This window comes from Dendrobates tinctorius, unplaced genomic scaffold, assembly GCF_039654945.1.
Source record: "Dendrobates tinctorius isolate UK_male_01 unplaced genomic scaffold, ASM3965494v1 ptg000022l, whole genome shotgun sequence".
Classification (NCBI taxonomy): domain Eukaryota; kingdom Metazoa; phylum Chordata; class Amphibia; order Anura; family Dendrobatidae; genus Dendrobates; species Dendrobates tinctorius.
This window is the reverse complement of record NW_027361690.1, coordinates 24,090,557-24,114,017: the sequence shown is the minus strand read 5'-3', so window position 1 is coordinate 24,114,017 and position 23,461 is coordinate 24,090,557. Positions and strand designations below refer to the sequence as shown.

General features: G+C 45.6%; 1 protein-coding gene across 1 annotated transcript in view; it reads right to left on the bottom strand.

Annotated features, from left to right (window-relative positions):
• LOC141084018 (transient receptor potential cation channel subfamily M member 7-like) overlaps nt 1–23,461 on the bottom strand; it is a 311,613-nt gene that overhangs the window by 178,917 nt on the left and 109,235 nt on the right. The window contains 2 exon segments of the mRNA XM_073568395.1: nt 13,834–13,968; nt 14,113–14,213. Coding sequence (XP_073424496.1) covers nt 13,834–13,968; nt 14,113–14,213 — 236 coding nt within the window.

The following is a 23,461-nucleotide window of genomic DNA, read 5'->3' as shown; positions in this document are numbered from 1 at the left end:
CAGGGCAGCCATGTTGTTGAGCAGCAGTCCTGTGCTGGCTATGGATTGCATAATTTTATTCAGCTAGTCTGTGAGTGTTGTGAATGGAGCGCCCACTCCTCCTCCTGTGCCCTCCACCGCCCACCTGGCATGCTGCTTCCCAGCCTTTTGCCGGGCTCTGGCACAATCAATAGGGCTCTGTCCTTAGGTAAAGGTTGCGGCCAGCTCCGGCTGCTGAGCCTGGAGGTCCCGGGAGGAGAGGCAGCAGCAGATGCAAGGGGGAGGGAGGCTGTGCAAGAAACCTGAGGGGGGTTCCGAGTGTAGGGACGTGGGCCGGGCTGGGGGGTGGTCCCTCTGTATACCGCGCATAGACGTCACAGACAAAAGATGGAGACAGGTTTCGGGTACAACAGATCCAAGTTTATTCCTCACCGACCGACTGACGGCCTCAGCAGTACACCATAATACCTTCACGGCCTTCCGTTTCCAGGCCTCGCTACGCACACCGTACTTTTTCACCAGGGACGTAGATACACGTACCGTCCCTTCTTTACTTAATGACGATCCTGTCAGCGCAGTCACTGTGGCCGCCTTAGGCCTGTACACCATCAGCACTTTTAATGGTCAGTTATCGTCTTCAATACGGTATGTTTTTTTCTCCAAGGCCTCGTCTGTACTGCGGTACTCCCTGTCAGGACCACCCCCCTTGACTTCCTCTCTCCTCAGTCCCCTGGTTTGGCTCTCCTCACAGCACACAACTGTCACAGACTCCTTGTCTCTTGAGCACCTCCTGGGGACTGGAACTTTCTGGAACCCTCCTGTCAAATTTATAACTTTCCCGATTCCCTGTAACTCCGCCCCCCATGACCAACGGTTTCTAAAGCCCTAAGCTGCTGTCCATTCCTGAACTTACACTCCTCCCTGCCATTTAGCGGTCAACCCAAGGTACTGCACATCATTTACACTTTCCTAGCTGTTTCCCACTGTCATAACTGCTATCTGCCTAAATTGTGCAAACCCTCCTTTCTATTTACTAATAAGTCCGTCCGTCAGGTCACCTTCCCTACACGAGCACGGGAGGGAGAAAAGGGGGTGTATGTATAAGAATCCCTGCGAACGAGGGTCTGCAGCCCAGGGGCTGCCCGTGCCCTCACTGCCATACTGCCCACAGCCCTGGGCACACACCGGCCTTGCTGCAACTTTTTCTTCCCGCTACTTCCAGCCTCATTGTCCACAGCCTGGAACTTTTCTCATACAGTAAGATGGCAGAGCATGTAGTGCTGGGCATGATGCCTAATGTGCGCCCTGCCACAATCCTGGGAAGGATCAGGGCTCCAGGAGTGACCCCTGGGTATCTAGGAAATTACTTTATGGGTGAGGTGGTGAATGTATCATCCCCTCTAAGTGGTGAGGGGGCAGATCAGAGCTATGCTTTATGGAGTGTTCCCACCTCTGAGCTGGCTGGGCACAAGTGATACCCTAGTGTAACTGCTACCCACCAGGGAGGGCAGAATGTGAGGTGGGCACTGTAGAGAGCCACTTCTGGGGTGGTCTTGCATGCCTCTCTTGGATGCCAATGTCTCCAGTATCATTTCACCTGATACAAAACATTCTCTCTCACTGGTGTACAGTCTGGTGTGGTCCAGCAGCTGGCACCATACACCCCAAAATTCCTATATTCAATGTTCACATCTACCTTGGCGCACAGCGGGTGCTGCTGTACTGTTTTCTATGTTTACATTGTCTTTGCCATTGTATGCTTGAATAGCCATGACTGTAGCTTGCAGGTGATACCACGGCCTGTCACAACTACGGTCTCACCAGTTTCTGCCATGAATTTGGCACAGAGGTGCATAGATCTGTGGAGGCAAGGGTTAATCATGGGCCAAGCTGCACTTGGTTCAACTGAGAATCTGCACATGTCTGTGTTTTCCCTGCTGGTGTGTATAAAGACACAGTCGGTCATCTGAAGTTCACAAGATTGGGGGAAGGGAGGGGTCAGGTTGTTGCTTTCCACTGGCTTCACTGGAGATTCGTTCTAATCGTGTTGAGATTGTTGCATGTGGTTTGATGTGAATACCTCTTCGTTTCCCTTTTGGTGTTCTTTTGTATTGCTTTTCTACCTCTTTTCTGTGCACTCATTTTCCCTTTTTTATTTTATCCTGTGTACCTGTTTGATTGTGCCTTGATTTCCCCTATTGATTTACCCTTTTACTCCTGTCACTTTCCTTACTCCTTACTGGGAGAGAGGGTGGGAGCTGTGTAGTAGCACATGAAAGGTACGAAACCCAGGCCTCCCCACCATCAGGGGTAACTCTGTGGTTAGGGATAGACTACGACTTCGCTAGATTAAAGGACAGTATAGGGTCCCTTCCCCTCGGCTTTCTTACGGCCACAGCGTGACGTACAATTAGAAAAACAGTGACCAAATATGCCTTGTTTGCAAAGTTTCAAGGAGAAAGCCTCTTCTTTCTACAAAGAATATGGCAGCATGAGTAAAGTATGTTTCACGAAGTGACTTGCCCTGTGTGAAGCGACCAGCCGGTCGGTAACTAAAACAACAAGACAAACAAGGGGACACCGGGGACACAATTATAACGGTGGGCTCTACAGTAGGGAACGGGGATGTGGACACCTCCTGCACTCTCCTGTGACTGTGTCCCTGAACACTCCTCACATTCGCTATACAGGTTCTTTCAACCTGTCGCCGACCAGGATACCTCAGTCCCTCACTAGCCCTGCACCTATCCCTTACTAGGGAACTGGCTAGTGCGGACACTGGTCCCACCGCTCTACTAATATAACACGAGGGAAAATAACGAACAGGGAAAAAACAAACAACTTAGCTTTCTCTGTTGCCAATGCTCCTGAGGCAACAGAGTAAGGATTTGATCAGCATTCAGCAGCAACTCCACTGCTCCAGACAAGCTGAACCCCCTCTCCACCAGGTAGGTCCAGTCTTCACCAAGGTTGGTTAGCAATGAACAATATCACCAACAGTGACCCAGAGCACCTGACAACCTTTTATAGGAAGGAGGGGGAGGTAACACCTGCTGGCTAATTTAAACATGTAGTAACCCCAGCGGCCACAGGGGGTAAAAACCCATTAGCAGAGCAACTAAGGTTGTAGTAACACCGGCGGCCACCGGGGGCAAAAACTAACATTAAGCCAGAGGTTTGAAAAAAAAAAAGGTTATATATGAGCCCGGATCTGCCACAGATCCAAACATGGATCTTGACAGTATGCATATGAAGACTTCCGGGTCATAGACGCAGGGAAAAATACCGGCGCACGCGCAGTAACGATTATATACTTTGCCCACAGTTTGGCAAAGCATACTGCGCAAGCTCCGGAGGCCTTTGCAATGCGCAATCGCTGAAACAATACGTGAACGCAGGAAGAAGAAAGAAGAAATGCATAGAGCAAGACAGGGGGGGGGAGCAGGCGAATAAGCCCCGCCCATCGGACTAGACCGTGGCAATTTTCATACATCTGAACCGATATAAAAAAGGTATTTACGAATGAAAGGTGCGGGGTCAGGGGGAAGCAAAAGTACTAAGAGAATCCTTATGTGACACACAATTGAATGATATCATTATATGATATCTCAAAAAAGGGGTGACAGATTCCCTTTAAGCACTTAAATGCTTGAGCGCTCGATAGTCGAATTGAGCAGGTCGAACGCTCGGACGGGCTCGACTCGAGTATCAAGTATAATAGAAGTCAAGGATTTTTCCAAAAGATGCTAACAGGAGGGCTGGTGAGGCAGGAAAATTGCTGAAATGGATGGAAACAGCGCTCAAATGGAATGGGAGCAGCATCGGAAAGACGCCTGAATGCATCTCTGACTCCTAGGTTGTTACTGGGAACAATATTGGGAGAGTATTACTCCACTTTTATAGACTGACAATAAAACATACAAAACTGAAGATAAAATGGATTTTACAGGAAAAATGTCAGAAAACATTTTTTCCTGTATAACGACTTGTATATAAAGCAAAATTAAAAATTGGGAAAAAAAGCGTCTCCTCCCCTTAAAAGCCGGTGCATCTCTCACCGTATTTCCCCATCACCTATGACTAAAGTAAATGACACAGTAGAGGGAGCAATAAAACTATAACAGCTGGTAGTCACCGGTAAATGTAATTTTACTGTTTACTACCATATCTGGGCATGTGGCGTGTGACACGGTCAGACCTATCCTGTTTAATTTTTGACGGAGTGACTCTAAAAATTAGGAGGAAGAGGAGTGAGACTCCTAGACTCATAAAGCCTATGCACTAAGTGCAGAAACTGCCAAAAATTAGGAGGGACTACAATACACCCTAGAAAGAGAAAAAAAACCCAAACAGGTCAATGTGACAATACAGAAATAGCCATAAAACAATGGTACGGTAAAACAAATATAGCCCTGGTAGTATGATGGAGTGCTATCAATACTGCCATAAACACAGTGACGTATACAGGGTGGATGTTACTGGGCTGACATTGTGATGGCAGAGAAGATGCTCAAGGAAAAATAAGTCTGAAGGGGTAGTGTACCACATGTGCAACAATAGAAAAGTGGTCTGGGCAATTAATATCACGAGATAGTCATACTGATGCAGCAATGTGTGTGTCAAATGAGAGTGAATGTAGGTTTAGAAGCATATATGAAATCCCCATGTAATAGAATTATCTGGACCTCAGTCCAAGGGAAGCACACAGTCCTTGACAAAGGACTTCTTTCCAAAATGCTTGTCAGGGGTTGTGCATTTTTTTCACAATTTTAAGGAGTGGGATTCCTGGACTGTTAAAGCCTATGCACTAAGTGCAAGGGCTGAAAAACATTTACCCATGGGGGTACACAAATATACAGTATATGTAAGAGAATTGTATAGGTAGGACTTGTACACCTCCTGTTAAAATTATGAAGGAGGGCAACATGCACACCCTGTAAAAATTAACAGCAAGGGTCACATGATGACCCTTTAAAAATAATGAGCACGGGTCACATGATGACCCTCTAAAAATTTGGAGCAAGGGCCTCATGATGATCCTGTTGATATGGTGGTGGAGGAGGAAAAGAAAAAGAAGAAACCATGATATACCCTTTTTTTTGGGTGGGAAGGGGTGCATGGAAATACACCAGAAAAAAAAGGAACATTTGCAGTAAGGTGACCCTTACCACACACTCTGTGCATTTTAATATAGCTACATAATATCTGCCTGCAACCTTTCAGGTATTAATAGGGAAAATAAAATATGTAGCCCTGAAAAGGAATTTTGTTTTTAGGTTGCAGTAGCAGTATACACACAGAAGGACTCAAAGGCACTAAACCCAGCCTAGATGACTCTAATCCAAAACTATCCCTCCTCTTCCAGATATCCCTACACTGAATGTGGGTAACAAAAGTTACCCTGAAAAGGACTTTTGTTTTAATGGTGCAGCAGCGGTATACAAGTAATGCAATGCCAGTTAAACACTGCCTATATGCCTACTCTAATCTAAGTTCTCCCTCCTAGATCAACTCGTCCTGAATTGCATAAAGAGGAGAGTATGCCAAGCAACGCGGCATCGGGTCCTATATAAGACCAGATCAGGTACAGACTGGGGCTGAAATTCAGCCCTGGCATTTGAAATCACACAGGCCTATGTTGTCCCCATCCCAAGCACCAGATGGGATATATTACTACTATTACCCTGGATGGAGGAAAGCAAGATTTACTACAATACCAATATTTCTAATGATACCCGTGGCCTGTTGGGATAAGTGACGGAGTCAGTGACCTTGTGCTCCATCCCAACTCTTAACAGTATGGGTGTCTTGAGAACACTGATTCTGTTATCAATGTTGCAGAGAAGGCTGCCCACAGCCAGACAGGCCCTTCTGGCATTTGCCAGAATTGCCAGATGGCCAGTCAGGCCCTGGACCCGATGACGTGATGCGGCAGACCAATCACAGTAATGCCATGAGCCAACATGGCTATGACATTACTGTGTATGGCAAGCAAACCCTGCATGTTTCAGCATTATAGTAAAGAAGAGAAAATGGCACTCACCAATCGCTGCTGAATAAATATTCATTAATCCATTAGTAAAACAAGACGGCAGGCTGAGAGTGTGCAGGCAAATGGTGCAGGACAACAGACGTTTCACGCTGTCAGGGCACTTCTACAGGTTCAAATCATCCTGCCTGCCATCTCGCTTGTTTTCTAATGGATTAAAGAATATTTTTTCTGCAGCGCTTGGTGAGAGCCATTTTCTCTTCTTTACTATAATGCTGTGTCTAACCGCTAAGTTGTGCACCTCCAAGCGCTGCAGCTGACTGTGTTGTTCTGTGAATGGGAACAGAAAACTGTGCTAGTACAATTAGAGCTGGTGCCGAATAACCTCCACTTTGATTATTTAAACCTTGCATGTATATTGGCTAACAACCACTAAACATTCAAAGTGGGGGATCGGGCACGGCGTACAAGCACCTGGGATGCTCGATCGAGTAACGAGCGTACCCAAGCACCCCGATGCTCAATTGAGTATTGAGCAGTGGTAAGCATGCTCACTCATCACTAAATCTACTGTAGAAATTGTCTTTGAATTCTTAGGTTTTCACAGATGGAACACATTTGTGAAAAATGGAAGTTTGGATGAGACCTAAAGGTGATGTCAAATATTAATGACATGTATAATTGAGAATATTTCTGCTTGGCGTGTTATTCCTAGGCTTAAAGCTTCAGATAACAGAGAATTTTTTCAACCATATTAACTTTGATATGTACACTAGAAAGTGGAGAGAAACATCTTTTGAGCACTCAATGATCCATGATGCATTATGAGTCGCCATCCACAGATAAGCAACTATTGTTGAAATTGTCTCCTGTCTAAAGAATCCATGATGACTCGTGAACAACAAAAATCTGTGGTTCTTATGTTTTTAGAAACTTCCCATTACATACTTCTTATTTCAGCCCAGATTTACACTACCGTTCCAAATTTTGGTGTCAAATTTGGGGTAAAATTTTGTGTTTTTCATGAAAACTCATACTTTTATTAATCAAATGAGTTGTCAAATGAATTTAAAATCTAGTCCAGACATTGACAAGGTTCAAAAAACAGGGATTTTTGTGATTACTACTGGGATGGGCCGCTTCTAAAGTAGTATAACTCCTGAATAGCAAAATTAATTTCTCTGGCTATTGTGACCCTGAAGTGGCTTACAGGAGAGTGCCTTCCTCAGGACAACGTCCTGAGAGCCGTCATTGCATGCAGGGCGTACGTAACTACCTCCATCTGAAGTACCAGTGTCGGGCCCAAAGAGGGCAAGACAAAATCATTGTTAAAATAGAAGGGTCAGCCAACGCTGGAAAAAAGGGGCGGAAATGATCTGAGGACAGTCGTATCCAGGTTGGGAAGCAGAGAGAGAAAAAACAAATGAGCTAAACAGGACATGGCTGTCAGCTCCAAGTGTCACATAATAAGTGATGCGAGACATCCTGGAACGGTTTGAAAGGCGTCTCTTAAAGCGCACCCAGGACCGAATTAGCGTTCCAGGCTTCTAACGAACTTTTGTAGGGGGGGTACCCCTGAGCTATCCTGAGAATGAAAGTCATGAATTACGTCTTGAAAGCAATCCTGCGCTTAAACAGAGACAGATAGAACCAAGATCTGTCCCTTGAGGGAGGTGAGCGTCATGAACCTGAGTCCAAGTCAGTCTGGCGAAAACTGTCAAAAGAACTGGAGCAGTGAAGACGCGAAGAGAACGACCGTGGTCCTAACACCATGCGACAGAAGGCGTTCAGGAGAAGTGAAAGATGCACCCTGACGTCGGCTTCTGGGCACCAACCATAGTGGAGACCCCTGAGCGAGAGTAGATTAGAGCCCCGGCTTTGAAAACCAGCTCGTTAAACACCAGATCGTGCGATCTGGTGATCCATTGGACGTTAGGAGAGCATGTCTGGACGATGCAGCAGTCACCTGTGGATTGTGTGTATGATCTGTAGTAACTCTGAGTACTACGTCCGTCGAGACCAATCCTGGATGTCTAGGTAGACTGGAAACAGCCACTACCTCTGTTTACGTGATGATCGTTGCTAGGAAAGGAAGGCGAAACTGGTGCCATGGAGTAACCAGTCATGCCCCCCTATGGCGTTTTGGATATTGAGACCGGGCTCAGACTGCTGAGTACCTTAGCCTTCAGTCTTGAAGCCATCAGATCCCCATTCAGGTTCTCCTAACGAAGGCAGTCCTGTTAAAAAATTCTCCGTGGTGCATGCCAACAACCATGGAGATATGTTATTGATTCGAATGGAGTGATACACGAGTAGATACTGGAGCAGGTGCCGGTAACCTGGATCACTTGGAATACAAGGATATACAAAAAGACTGCTCTCCAACCAAGGAGGCTGGTATCAACAGCTACCACTGGTGATTAGATCAGAAGATAAATCTTTCTCCTTGGTATAGAGGGAGAACCTCAATGTCCACCACCTGTGAGGCTATCTGACGTGCGGGGGGGAGCTGCACCGCCACCGAGGAGAGCAGTCTTCTGGCACCGACTGCCAGAAGAGAATACAATTAATTGAAGAGGATCACTTCAATTGTTACTGCAATCTCTCCCCACCCCGTACCTCACGGCAATCAGGAAGGAAAAAGGAGATGAGTCCCAAAGAGTGTGAACTGAAGATGTTGTTCACAATCAAGGTAAGAACCGAATGGAGGGACTCCATTCGTGGATGGTGTACCTTGGCCAAGATCCAGCAAGGGTCCTACAGATCCGTCCCTTCTGGGAAGCATGGACAGATTGAATAGGAGTAGGCGATCGCTACATTCTGTAGCATCAAATAATGGATCCGTCCTGATGCCGTATATCTATGGCTCGGAAAAAGAAGCCCTTCTTCCACCACTATGACAAAGCGTCCAGGCCCGCGACGCCACGGAGGAGTGCAGCGCACGAATGGGGCGTGTCTGCGCATGAGTCGGCGCTTCCAACTTGTTAGGCATCGAGTTTCCCCCACTGCACATGGGGAATCTCAAGCCACGTCCTCTGTGGTCTTCCATTCTCCTGCGGCAGCAGAGATTCCTGCTCAGCAGAGACGTCAGTCTCAGCGTTTTGCCCAGGCTAATGCTAGGCGTCTGGTTCTAAGATCTTTGGAAGACGTGAAGGAAAAAAACATTTTGTAGAGGGACGATAAGAAAAAAGGAATCTTTGTATCTAGAAGACCCAGGCTTTAGGCTCGTTTGATACGAGCAGCATACAAAAAAAGGAGACCTCACAAACCAGAAATAGGCGGCCATCCATAATGCTGTGTGTCGAAGGCTTATGCCGGAAATCACTCGGTGAAAAACCGTCAGGGACCTATCTCGCTCAGGTCCAGACACTTTGGGGAGGACCCCTACACTGGCTTGACCCATGGGAAGACTGGGATCCCTTGCCGATGGGAGCGCCTGATATATGCGGGAGGACCAATATCAGATTTGCTGCCAAAGGCAATGGGGAAGATGCTCTAAGCCCTGCTGGGAAAGACATTTGTCCTTCCTTTTATGGCCTTGAGTTCCTTCTGTGGGTGCCGCCCTCCCTCCATTCCGTGAGCCATAATGCCTCATTGAATGTGATTGCATTTGCCGCTGTGGTGCAGCCAGCCGCATGTGAAAAGGGCATCCAGCTAAAAAGAGAAGAGAGCTGGTTTCAAGGCTCACAGAACGGAACAAATCAGGCTCTCATCTGTCGGTCTGTGGGACCTTTAATTGACTATCAACCTGGCTGGATGGCCCAGGGATTCAACCCAATGTTTCCGCTAACCAGCTGAAAGCAAGGGGGATTCCTCAATTCCGGAGGCTTCTGATTTGGTTATCCCATCGCTCCCTTAGCCGGTCAACTATGCTGCGGGCCACCCGGAGTGTGGTAAATGCTGTATTATGGGGTACAGTTCACCGGAAGAATGTTACAATTCGGAACAGACCAGGCATTAACCCTCAGAAAACTGTGAGAGTGCCATTAAAAGACAAATCTTCCATTTTTTTTTTTTTTTTCTTCTTCTTTTTCATCTCTAGAGAATCCAAAATCCAGGCAAAACATTAAGCTGATACACAGAGTCCTGTTCTCTGTAAACCTGTGGTGAAGGGGAAGCGAGACACAGAGAATACAGACATTTAAGCCATAGTTCGTCGAATAGCGTACTGTGAGCCCTTTCTCTAGATGTCTACGCATCTGTAGAATGCCTGCGTCTGCTAATCGACAGCTGCTGTGATCCTGTGAACGCTCCAATGCACAGAGGGATCGAGGATAACCTGTGCTAGAGGAGAAGCTCGTCCGGAGGGAGGGGGGGGCTTCATAAGTCAGGCCCAGTGTTGACGGAGTCTAACACTGGCGTGGTGAGATGGCCTATGGATCTCCACGAATCAATCCTTCGGGCATGCGCAGGGCAGGTATAGTTCCAGAATAAATACTGCCGAAAAAAGCATTCCAATCCTCTGGAATGCAGGCTGGCCGGGGATATAGAGGGTCAAATAACCCACTCATATATCTATATATATATATATATATATATATATATATATATATATACACATACATACATACAAATATACATCCACACACAGTATATTCCAGGTTTCACCCTGTAGACTGTGGTCCTCTCCCCAGGAAAACAGCATTTTTGTTAGCGCTTAATAGGCGCTATCTTTGCCCTCAGTGTTGTATGACCCTTTTAATCATATAAGGGTGCCCGTACCCTGGTCTGCAGGATGGTGGTACTTGCCCAGCCTCACGCTGCTTAGCAGCTGCCACCTGAAGGACGGAGCGACCGGTGGCGCACTCCGGTGGAGGATGAGAGCGACAGTCCCCTGCTGACGGACCATAACTCCTCGAGGGGCATGGTCCCACAGCCAACACGTCAATGTACGTAATGCAGTCCGGCAAGGAACATGGTCGCTGGGATTAGATCCCCCTCCTCCCTGGTGGCCAGGAGGGGGTGTCTGACACTCAGCGCGGTGTGCGACCCGGCATGGAGCCTCCGTGATGGGGACTTCAGCGCGGAGGCGGCGTTCCCATGAGAACCACCGCCGCGTCACTTCGGGAGAGGTGGCTCCTCTGAAGTAGGCCAAAGCTGGGGCCTAGACTATTGACTGGCGCGGCTCCAGGGAAGGAGTCCGTGAGCCAAGCGCTTCCCGGCGCACGCCAGGGGAGGCGCTGACATTCCCGCTCCGCCATGCCCTACCTGCGAGAAATGTCAGGCAGGTGGGCGGGACACTTCAGGGGCCATGGGTAATCTTCAGGATGGTACGGGGCAAGTGAATGCCTCAATCCAGAATCCCTTAGAAGGGAAGTGGAGAGGGACCGTCCGCCTCCTTGCAACATCTGCTTTAAAAAGAGGTGAAACAGTGGGGGCTGCACGGACGCCATGTAGAGGCCTATGAGCATCCTATTGGTTCAATCCATAAGGATGGGCAGGGCAGGTTGTCTGGCATAGGCCTGGCTGCGGAAGAGGATACATGAAGGTGACACTCCATGTGCTCATCCATAAGTCGGTGCGGGGAGATCGGTGCCCTTTAAGAGACCAATCGCCCTTGAATCAGCTCAGGCATGGCATCCCATGTCGCAGGAAAGGATACGTGGAGGCAACATTTGCACGTGCTCGCCTGTTGGTGGTTTGGGGAAATCGGAACCTTGAAAGACTCCGTTGCCCCTTCATCTGGATTAAAAAATGAAAAAAGTAAAATTAAAAAAATAAAATAACAAATGGTCTGAAGACCAGACCAGTGTGCCTCCTACAGACACTAAGCAAGAACTGGTTCACTTGGGGCCAGCAGGAAGGTGTATGCTGCGGAGGAGGAGCTAACTTTTTTGTCTCAACTTAGTGTCAGCCTCCTATTGGCCACAGCATAACACCCATGGTCTGTGTCCCCCAATGAGGCGAAGGAGAAAAAGATTTGTATTTGAAATAATAATTTTCTCCTTCAAACTTTGTTTTCGTCAAAGAATGCTCCCTTTGCAGGAATTACAGCATTTGCAGACCTTTGGCATTCTAGCAGTTAATTTGTGGAGGTAATCTGGAGAAATTTCACCCCATGCTTCCAGAAGCCCCTCCCACAAGTTGGTTTGGCTTGATGGGCACTTTTTGAGTACCATATGGTCAAGCTGCTCCCACAACAGCTCAATGGGGTTGAGATCTGGTGACTGCGCTGGCCACTCCATTACAGATAGAATACCAGCTGCCTGCTTCTTCCCTAAATAGTTTTTGCATAATTTGGAGGTGTGCTTTGGGTCATTGTCCTGTTGTAGGATGAAAATCGCTCCAATCAAGCGCTGTCCACAGGGTATGGCATGGCGTTGCAAAATGGAGTGATTGCCTTCCTTATTCAAAATCCCTTTTACATTGTACAAATCTCCTACTTTACCAGCACCAAAGCAACCCCAGACCATCACATTACCTCCACCATGCTTTACAGATGGCATCAGGCACTCTTCCAGCATCTTTTCAGTTGTTCTGCATTTCACAAATGTTCTTCTGTGTGATCCAAACACCTCAAACTTGGATTCATCTGTCCATAACATTTTTTTCCAATCTTCCTTCTGCCTTGCAGCGCTGGAGTCCTAGGTTCAAATCCCACCAAGGACAACATCTGCAATTTGTATGTTCTCCCCGTGTTTGTGTGGGTTTCCTCCAGGTACTCCAGTCTCCAGTTTCCTCCCACATTCCAAAGACATACTGATAGGGAATTAAGATTGTGAGCCAATGGGGGACAGCGATGATAATGTGTGCAGATTGTAAAGCGCTGTGGAATATGTTAGCGCTATATAAAAATAAAGATTATTATTCCTCTGTCCAATGTCTGTGTTCTTTTGCCCATATTAATCTTTTCCTTTTATTAGCCAGTCTCAGATATGGCTTTTTCTTTGCCACTCTGCCCCGAAGGTCAGCATCCCGGAGTCACCTCTTTACTGTAGACGTGGACACTGGCGTTTTGCGTGTGCTATTTAATGAAGCTGCCAGTTGAGGACCTGTGAGGCATCAATTTCTAAAACTACAGACTCTAATGTGCTTGTCTTGTTGCTCAGTTGTGCAGCGGGGCCTCCCACTTCTCTTTCTACTCTGGCTAGAGCTTGTTTGTGCTCTCCTCTGAAGGGAGTAGTACACACCGTTGTAGGAAATCTTCAGTTTCTTGGCAATTTTTCGCATGGAATAGCCTTCATTTCTAAGAACAAGAATAGACTGTCGAGTTTCACATGAAAGTTCTTTTTTTCTGGCGATTTTGAGAGTTTAATGGAAGCAACAAATGTAATGCTCCAGATTCTCAACTAGCTCAAAGGAAGGTCAGGATAATAGCTTCTCTAATCAGCCAAACTGTTTTCAGCTGTGCTAGCATACTTGCACAAGGGTTTTCAATGGTATTCTAACCATCCATTAGCCTTCTTACACAGTTAGCACACACAAAGTACCGTAAGAACACTGGAGTGATGGTTGTTGGAAATGGGCCGCTATACATATGAAGATATTGCATTACAAACTGAACGTTTGCAGCTAGTATATTCATTTACCACATTAACAATGTATAGAGTGTATTTCTGAATCATTTAATGTTAGCTTCATTGGAAAAAATAAGGAAATTTCTAAGTGACCCTAAACTTTTACGTCGTAGTTTACTTATTGTACAGTGTTTGGTGAATGCAGTCTTTCTGACCATTTCTTTGGGTTTTGTTTTGTGCATTGTGTTTTGTTTTGCGCATTGAAGTTTTTCATCATTTCCAAATCTTACGGCTACAAGCAGCCACAATTTCAAAAACTGGATGATCACAATTTTGGCTTCATTTATGAATATTAAGCTAAGAAAACGAAGTGTGCTCATCACCAGAATTCAAGCTAAGAGTACTTACTGCATTGTACAATTCTTCCAGTCTGGGGATTGTAAGAAACCTGTGCATACTGATGCCATGCTCCATAAGAAGTTGGACGAATGCCACTCTATCCATTACAAGTGCATCCAACATGGCTTGTTCCAGTGGTGCAGTCTGTAGACATGAATCGTCAAATATTAAATTATTTTATTATACGCTTAGTAAATAGTGATATTATGTGTATCTCATTTATGTGAGATTAAAGCTGTGCAAGAGAAAGTTAGCATGAGTTATATCCATATTAAAATATATACATACCAACCACTGTTGTCCATGTATGAAAATGTAATTTTTGGCAATATCTACTCTGTCCCAGGCCAAGGCAAGAACAAGTTGATCATAAGCAGACATATTTGTACCTGAAAGAAGAAAAAAACAGAATGATAAACCTTTACATTTGCAATTGTTAATCTGTATATTATTAGTGTTATGTCAAATTTTATACGTAAATAATACAATCATCTTGGAAAATAACCAATGAATAGCTAGTTATTAAAGCCTCATGCTTAGGGCAGAGACAGACTGCCATATTCATGTCTTAAACCTCGCACTGGCTGTGGGCTCTCCTGACCTGAGCTTGACAGCTGCATAGTAATCCATCATGCTGTCTTGCTCAGGTCAGGAGAGGTGCCTGGCCAGTCTGTGCAGTGCGATGCGATTCTCGAACGAGTTATACGGCAGTCTGACTCAGCCCTTATAGAAATCTCAGTGCCAGGGTGACTGAGTCAATGTGCCCCATTTCTACTTCAAACTCATTCAGATGTCCATTTTACCACATACAGTGGCTCTTGAAAGTTTATAAACCCTTCAGAATTTTCCAAATATCATCAAAAATTGGATGTAAAACTATATCAGATTTTCATACACGTTGTAAAAGTAAATAAAGAGACAAATCAAACAAATGAGTAAAAAATAATTAGATTTTGATAAATCAAGGTCCCAGAGTCTGGAGAAAGAGTGGAGAGGCACACAATCCAAGCTGCTTGAGGTCTAGTGTGAAGTTTCCACAATGAGTGATGGTTTGTGGAGCCATGTCATCTGCTGGTGTAGGTCTGTGTTTTATCAAGACCAAAGTCAGCGCAGCCGTCTACCAGGAAATTTTAGAGCACTTCATGATTCCCTCTGCCAATGAGCTTTTTGGAGATGGAAATTCCATTCTCCAGCAGGACTTGTCACCTGTCCACACTGTCAAAAGTACCAATACCTGGTTTAAAAAAAACAGTATCACTGTGCTTGATTGGCCAGCAAACTCACCTAACCTTAACTCCATAGAGAATCTATGGGGTATTGTCAAGAGGAAGATGAGAGACACAAGACCCAACAAAGCAGATGAGCTGAAAAGTGCTATCAAAGCAACCTGGGCTTCCTCAGCGGTGCCACAGGCTAATCACCTCCATGCCACACCACATTGATGCAGTAATTTATGCAAAAGGAGCCCCGACCAAGTATTGAGTGCATTTACTGAACATACATTTCAGCAGGCCAACACTTTGGATTTTGAAATTATTTTTTCAAGCTGGTGTTATAAAGTATTCTAATTTACTGAGATAATGACTTTTGGGTTTTCATTTGCTGTAAGCTATAATCATCAACATTAACAGAAACAAACACTTGAAATAGATCACTTTGTTTGTAATGACTCTATATAATATATGAGTTTCAATTTTGTATTGAAGAACTGAAATATATTAACTTTTTGAGGATATTCTAATTTTGTGAGCTGCACCTGTAGTTGTTTCTAATCCTTTCTGTCTGACTGTAAATTGGTAGAGTCCATTCTCTTGGTTTTGTACCCTAAAAATGTTAAGCTGATTAGCAACAATAACTCTTCTTCTGTGATCCTCAGAAATCACCTTTGTTCAAAACCTTGTACACTTCCACAAATGTGTTGGGAAGAGTAGACTTTGCTAGACCCCTATTCTTTAAAGGGAACCTGTCAGCACGATTGTGCACAATAACCTACAGACAGCGTCAGGTCGGCGCCGTTATACCAATTAGGCTGGAGTCACACACAACGAATAAAAAATCGGTCCCATTTTAATGGTCCGAAATCGCACAAAGGTATCTTAACCAGTGATGCGTTTTTGATGCGATTTTTCTTCATTGATGCGATTTTAATCGCATGTAAGCATCCTTTTGACATCTGTCTGGCGAAATTTTCTAGCTGGATAGCAAAATGGACAAATAATGGAGCCCAATGACAGGTTTCCCCACACAAACGAATTAATAGATCTAGACACACATATATATATTTATATATATATATTTATATATATATATATATTTATTTTATACATGTCATAGAGACATATTTATACATATATTTGACATTCACACAGTTCATCATAGCAGAATAGCCGCAGAAACATTTGCCGGCTTTTGTATAATTATGCTCCTGCCCGACATGAAATGACACATGGTTTACATATAGTTAACCATTTCATTTCATGTTTTTTTTGCAATGTCTATCACTATTAATTAGATGAGTGTTTGTGGGTAAAATTATGGAGTTGTAGGGGTTAATTTAAGGGGTTAATTCGTTGTATTAAATTGCAGGGACTCCTGCTGACGTCACTGAGGCTGCAGGGAGTCCCCGTAATTTAATACAACGAATTAACTCCTTAAATTAACCCCTACAACTCCATAATTTTACCCACAAACACTCATCGAAGTAATAGTAATAGACATTACAAAAAAAACATAAAAATGAAATGGTTAACAATATGTAAACCATGTGTCATTTCATGTCGGGCAGGAGCATAATTATACAAAAGCTGGCAAATGTTTCTGTGGCTATTCTGCTTTGATGAACTGTATGAATGTCAAATATATGTATAAATGTGTCTCTATGACATGTATAAAATATATATATATATATATACACATATATATCTAAATATATATATGTGTGTCTAGATCTATTAATTCGTTCGTATATATATTGTGTCGAGGTATATTCATTCTTTCTTTATTTAACCGGTCTCTGTGATTCTACTGTATTGGAATAAAGAATTGCCGGCTTTTGCTAAAGGACACCGGGTGCGATTTAATCGCAACTCACACATCGGGTCCGTTTTTAGTCCCGTTTTTTCTCGCCCCCATAGACTTGTATTGTCGAAACCGATCCGAAAATCGGTGACAATCGCAGCATGCTGCGATTGTCTCGGTCAGAGGATCGGATGCGATAAAAAATCGCAGGATGGGAGCTGCCCCATAGAATAACAAGGGTTCGAATGCAATGCGATTTTTTATCGCATTGCATTCGTCCGTTTTATTCGCCAGTGTGACCCCGGCCTTACAATGATACCTTGATTGATGAAATCCGTCTTGTGGTTGTTGTTTAATCTTTATTTTCAGTTTTGCGTTAATGATATGCCCATGCTCCGAGGCGGCCTGTAGGGGGTCTTCACATAATGCTCTGACTAGGTATTCATAATGCAGACTGCTGACAGGTCACTGATCCCTCACTGACCTGCCCCCTAGTTTACATAATGAATATTATATATACATATTGATAAAAAAGAAACTCTTCTGCAGGCAGGTGCCATCCGTGGCACCTGCGCTGCAGCATAATTGCATATGTATATAATTAATATGTTTAAGGTTATCCTGCTGGGGGCGGGGCCTAGCTCTTCATGTGAGAAGTCGGGTGGCTGTGCTTCTCTGCCACCATTAGCCTCAATTATCCTGCACAGAGCCCGAACCAGCTAATTCCTTTACCAGGATCAAATGTCTGAAGGTCCCAGGAGTCAGGGGTGAGCTTCTGCCAGACTCAGAGAGACAGACATGGGCCGCAAAAGGCAGAAAGATGTCGGAGCCTGCAGCAGTGCCTCAGTCCAAGATGGTGCTGAGAGAGAGGAGGAGGCGGGAAGAAGAAACACAGCCTTTGCACAGAGGCTGGAAGTCTCAGCCCGGCTGAACAGGTATGTGAGGGGCATAGAGACAGATGAAGAAGGAAATGGAGGGAGTGAGAAGCACAGAGATGAGGAGGAAGATGATGAGGAGATGCCTGTGCTGAATGCAGAGCTGGAGCAGGAGGAAGAGGGGGATGGTGACACTGTGCAGTTAGCTGAAAGTGCAGATGTAGCAGAGCCCACCCTGCGGGATGTATTCCAAGCTGTCTTATACTGCAAGACTGCCTTAACTGCTCTAACAAAGCAGGTGAATTGCTTGAAAGAAGAAATGGGAGACATAAAAACATCTATGCAGAAAGTTACAGCCAGATTAACTGAGGTGGAGGACAGAGTTGGTCTAACAGAAGATCACTTAACCTCAGTGCAAAAGACACAACAACAGCACACTCAGAGGATCACGGTAGTAGCCAATAAAAATGATGACCTGGAAAACCGGTCACGTAGGAACAATTTGCGCATTGTGGGCATCCCTGAGAGAGCTGAGGGTGCTGACCCCACAGCCTTTATTGAAACCTGGCTGCTGGACAAGTTTGGTGCTGATAACTTGTCGAGAGTGTTTGCGGTGGAGCGTGCCCATCGCGTACCCATGAGACCCCCAGTGCCGGGAGATGGACCTCGCACGATGCTAGCCAGAATCCTGAATTGCAGAGACAGGGACACTATCTTACGAAAGGCTGCAAAGTTGACAGATCTTAACCTGGAGGGCAAACGAATCGAAATATACCCGGATTACTCAGCCGAGGTGCAAAAGTTGCGACTGCGGTATGGCGAAGTGAAGAAACAGCTCCGCTCTTTGCATTTGAAATACTCTACAATTTATCCTGCTAAATTAAGAGTGGAAGCTTTTGGAAAGGTCATTTTTTTCCCGTCACCGGTTGAGGCTGCTTCGTGGTTGGAGCGCAACCGGAGCAAATTGAGAGAAGATAATGGCAATAGGACCACATGACCCTGCTAGACTGATCACTGGACAGGGTCGTGGCGCTGCTTTACTCTGCGAAATAGGAGCGCAGAGGAGGGGGAGAACTCCCCACTGGGATCTACGTATTATGGTTAATTGTTTGACTAATGGTTCGGGACTATGCATACTGTTGAGAATATGGCGGAGAGGCTGCCAATGATGGAGGAGGACACGACGCATGTTGAAGTGCGGAATACTGAGAAGTTGCTCAGGTTCTTTGAGCTCCCACTCTCACGTTGGGGAGAGAGTGACAACTGCAAAAGGGGAAGGGTGGGGGGAGGGGAAGCGGAGAGGGATGGGGGGAGGTGGATGGGGCGGATTTGTAGGGAGATGGGGGTTTTCATGCTGTTTGACCGGGTATGATTGGGACCACAATGTAATGATGTTACTTGATGATGATGGATTGTTCTTTCTAATGCACAATGAGTAACCGTACTGTTCGGATGTTAAGTTGGAATGTACGTGGTATATCTGATAAGGTTAAGAGGGCGGCTGTTCTGAATCATATCAAATCCTGTGAACCTATGATCGCGTGCTTGCAGGAGACACATCTCACTAGAGACACTATGCACTGGTTGTCAAGAGCCTGGATGCTAAAGACATATCATTCTACTTATTCCTCATACTCCAGGGGGGTGTCAGTCCTAATACACAAAAACACACATTATGAAGAGCTGGAAGTGCATGTAGACAGTGAAGGGCAGTATGTATGGATTGCTTGCAGATTGTTCGGACACAAAATGATTTTAGTGGCTTTATATATCCCTCCACCTTACTCTAAAAAGAAACTACAAGCAGTACTGGAACTGATGGGCAGATGGGGGGAGACTCCATTGTTGATTATGGGAGATGTTAACAACACTATGAATGATTATTGGGATAAAGTACGACCGGCAGGTACGGAAGCTGGACAGGACAGGATGACTGCCTTTGGCAAGTATGTAGGGGAACTTGGGCTGGTAGATCTGTGGAGAGTACGAAATGAGGGTAAGAGGACTTTTTCATGTCATTCGGCAACACATGGAACACTGTCGAGGATAGACCTGGCTTTGGGGGATACTGCTATGGACGGGATGGTGGGGGAGGTGGAATACCTACAGAGGACTCTCTCGGATCATGGTCCTATGGTGGTCACGCTTCTGGTGAGATCTGCTCAGGGTCAGAGGGGAGGTTGGCGTCTTCACCCGACATGGCTTAAAGTGGTGGACATGGGTGGCATAACCAAAGAGCTAGAACACTTCTTCCAAATGAACGAAGGGAGTACTGAGGCCACAACGGTATGGGATGCCATGAAGGCGTTTACGAGGGGACTTTTTATAAGTGAGATTGCGAGGTGTAAGACCAAAACTAAATTGGCAGATCAACAAATCATGGATGACCTGACAAGAGCGGAGGCAGACATGATTTTGGCGCCAACGAGTGAAGCTCACAATAGACTAAAATTGGCTCAGGAGGCAGTTGATAAACTGCACATAATGTAAGCTGAGAGGAAAAGGGCATTTCAGCAAGCTCAATTCTTTGAAGAAGGAGAGAGAGTAGGTCACTTGTTGGCGGTGATATCTGCAGCACAAAGGGAGTCTTCCAGGGTGTATAAACTGAGAGATCAAACAGGGGCGACTCTGACAGACACAAAGGACATACTGGAGGTCTTCAAGGCATATTACATGGCACTGTACACTTCGAGAGCACGGGACACAGAGGGGGATGTGGAGAAATTTTTGGAAGGCATTTCACTACCTAAATTGTCTGAGGAAGATAGGTTGAGGTTGGAAGAACCTGTGAGTATGGAGGAGGTGGAATGTGCAATATTGTCTATGCCCAATAACAAATCACCGGGAGCTGATGGTCTACCTGGGGAGGTGTACAGGGAGTTAGTGGAACTGCTGGCTCCGAAATTGAAATCTGTGCTTGATGAGGCTTTAGTGACGGGGGCACTGCCGAGATCAATGGAGGAAGCGGTGATAGTAGTTCTGCCGAAGGAGGGAAAAGATCCCATGGATGCGGAGTCGTACAGGCCCATTTCGTTGTTGACAACGGATGTCAAAATACTCGCTAAGATCCTGGCCACCCGGCTCACCGGGGTTGCGCATACCATTATACACGATGACCAGTCGGGCTTTATGCCTAACCGCTCCACGGCTGTTAACTTAAGAAGATTATTTCTTAATATGCAACTGCCTGCTGATAATGGTGGCAGGAGAATAGTGATGTCATTGGACGCTAGGAAAGCATTTGATAGCGTGGAATGGCAATACTTATGGAAAATCATGGAACTGATGGGATTCGGCCCCGCGTTCATGGCCTGGGTGAAGTTATTGTACTCATCCCCAAAGGCGGTAGTTAAGGTGAATGGAGAACAGTCCGGGATGTTTGACTTGCATAGGGGCACAAGGCAGGGGTGTCCGCTTTCCCCGCTATTGTTCGCGGTGGCAGTGGAGCCCCTGGCGGCCAAGATCAGAGCTGAGAGGGGAGTGGTCGGATTTAAATTTGGGAAGCTGGAAGAAAAAATATCATTGTATGCCGACGACATCCTGTTGTTTTTGGAAAGTGCAGGAGAGACACTGGGGTGCACGATGGATGTAATTAAACAATTTGGGAGCATTTCGGGACTGGAGATAAATTGGCACAAGTCTTATGTCATGGCTGTGGATAGAGAAATAGAAGCGGAGGAGATAGATGAGAGGGGGAAACAACTCCAACTAGTTTCACAGTTTAAATACCTAGGGATAAGGGTAGCTCTTCCACTGTCCCGATTCACGGGTCTGAATTTGGTTCCTCTGCTAGAGAAATTTAAAGGGAAAATAGGTGCATGGTGCAAATTGGCTTTAACGGTAACGGGTAGAACTAACCTGATTAAGATGGTCCTTATGCCACAACTAATGTACGTTTTGCACAATTCGCCGATATGGCTACCAAAAAAACGGTTTCGGGGCATTGATTCTATCTTCAGATCCTTGATATGGGGCAAGAAGCAGGCACGGATTAAATTTGGAACTCTGCAAAAAGGAAAGGAAGAGGGAGGACTGGCCGCACCAAGTCCATGGGTCTATTTCTTGGCAGTACAGGGCCAGCATGTCAGGGGATGGAGAGAGCTCGATTGTGGAGGAGCAGCTCAACGGGTGCTGGTACATGTGACGGGGAGACGCCCACTTATCCAGGGTCTAGAGGATGGTACCTTTAAGAAACTGGGAGCACCATATCCTACCATAGGCATGATTCAGAAGGTATGGGACACCATTAAAATGATCAGAGGGGTGGATGAGCTGACTAGGTACTCACCGGTGTGGGACAATGAGCATCTGACGGAACTTAATAAGCTGGGTCAAATGGGCAATTGGAAGGCGAAAGGAGTAAGATATGTGTGTCAGCTGCAGAGTGGAATGGACCTGAAGACCTTTGAGACATTGAGAGAGGAATTTGATTTGCCTTCGGTATGGGGGTTTCAATACTATATGCTTTGACATGCTTGGAGGGCACAGTGTAGATTGGGAGCCATGACGGTTCAGGGCGACATTGTACTAGACTTTGTGTGTATGAAGGGAGGGACGAGGGGAGTTATATCGAGCATATATCATGATCTACTACACTCCTATCTGGGGGACAATCACCTCACTGCAAAGAGTAAATGGGAAAGGGAGGTGGGTACCCTCACAACAGAACAATGGGAGACTATTCTTGAATATGTCCCGAAGATCTCTTTAAGCGAGCAGGCACGGCTCTCCCAATTATATGTAATACATAGAACATACAAAACACCGCTGGTCCTATTCAAGGCGGGCTTGAGGGGAGACTCTAGCTGCCCTAGATGTGGCACAGACCAGGCTGGACTGTTACATATGTTATGGTCGTGTCCGCGGCTGGTGGCATACTGGCTGGTCGTTATCAACAAAATTGAGAGAGCTTGTGCATGTACGCTCGACAGGAATCCAGTGCTGTGTGTTTTGGGGGAGGTGGATGGGATACCTGTCTCAGAACATTACAAGGTGGCAATAGCGAGGTTGCTGTATGTGGCACGCAAACTAATAGCACGAAAATGGAAGGATTCGGAACCCCCCACTAGGAGGGAATTTATTGCTCAGACACGTACGGTAATGCATTTAGAGGAAAGCATTTACAGGCGAAGGCATGGTGAAGGAACTTTCGAAAAAATATGGTCCGCCTGGATGGCGGTGATATGATTGCTAAGACTCTCAAATATACCCGGCATAAGGAGTATTGGGGGAGGGGGGAGGGGGGGATGGCTTTGATTGTATTACTACAAGATATGTGAATTGTTACATGTATATTGATATCCACTGTTTATTGTTTAAAATCTTTTGAAACCTAAATAAAAATAACTGGTTTAAAAAAAAAGGTTATCCTGCTATTCCCAAAAAAAAAATTCATTTCAAAATGGTGCTTGCGCAGTAGCAGCTACCGTTGTATATAGAGGTGATCCAATAGATGCTACTGTGCAGGCGCCATCAGTGCCATCTTGCTAGGGGGAAAAAATTTCCTCCTCCAAGATGGCACGCCCGTGCTTGCCCAAAAGTAGCTATCGCTGATAGCTGCTACTGCGCAGGTGGCACCATGTTGGAGGAGGAATTGTTTTTTTCTTCCCTAGGAAGATGATGCCAACATTTTCAGAGCCCCTGAATCTAAATTGTATGATCCTATCTTACATCTACTATATGCAAGTATTAGTATTTCAGTCACAGACCACATATTGTAATTTAGAGACTAACAACTATCCTGA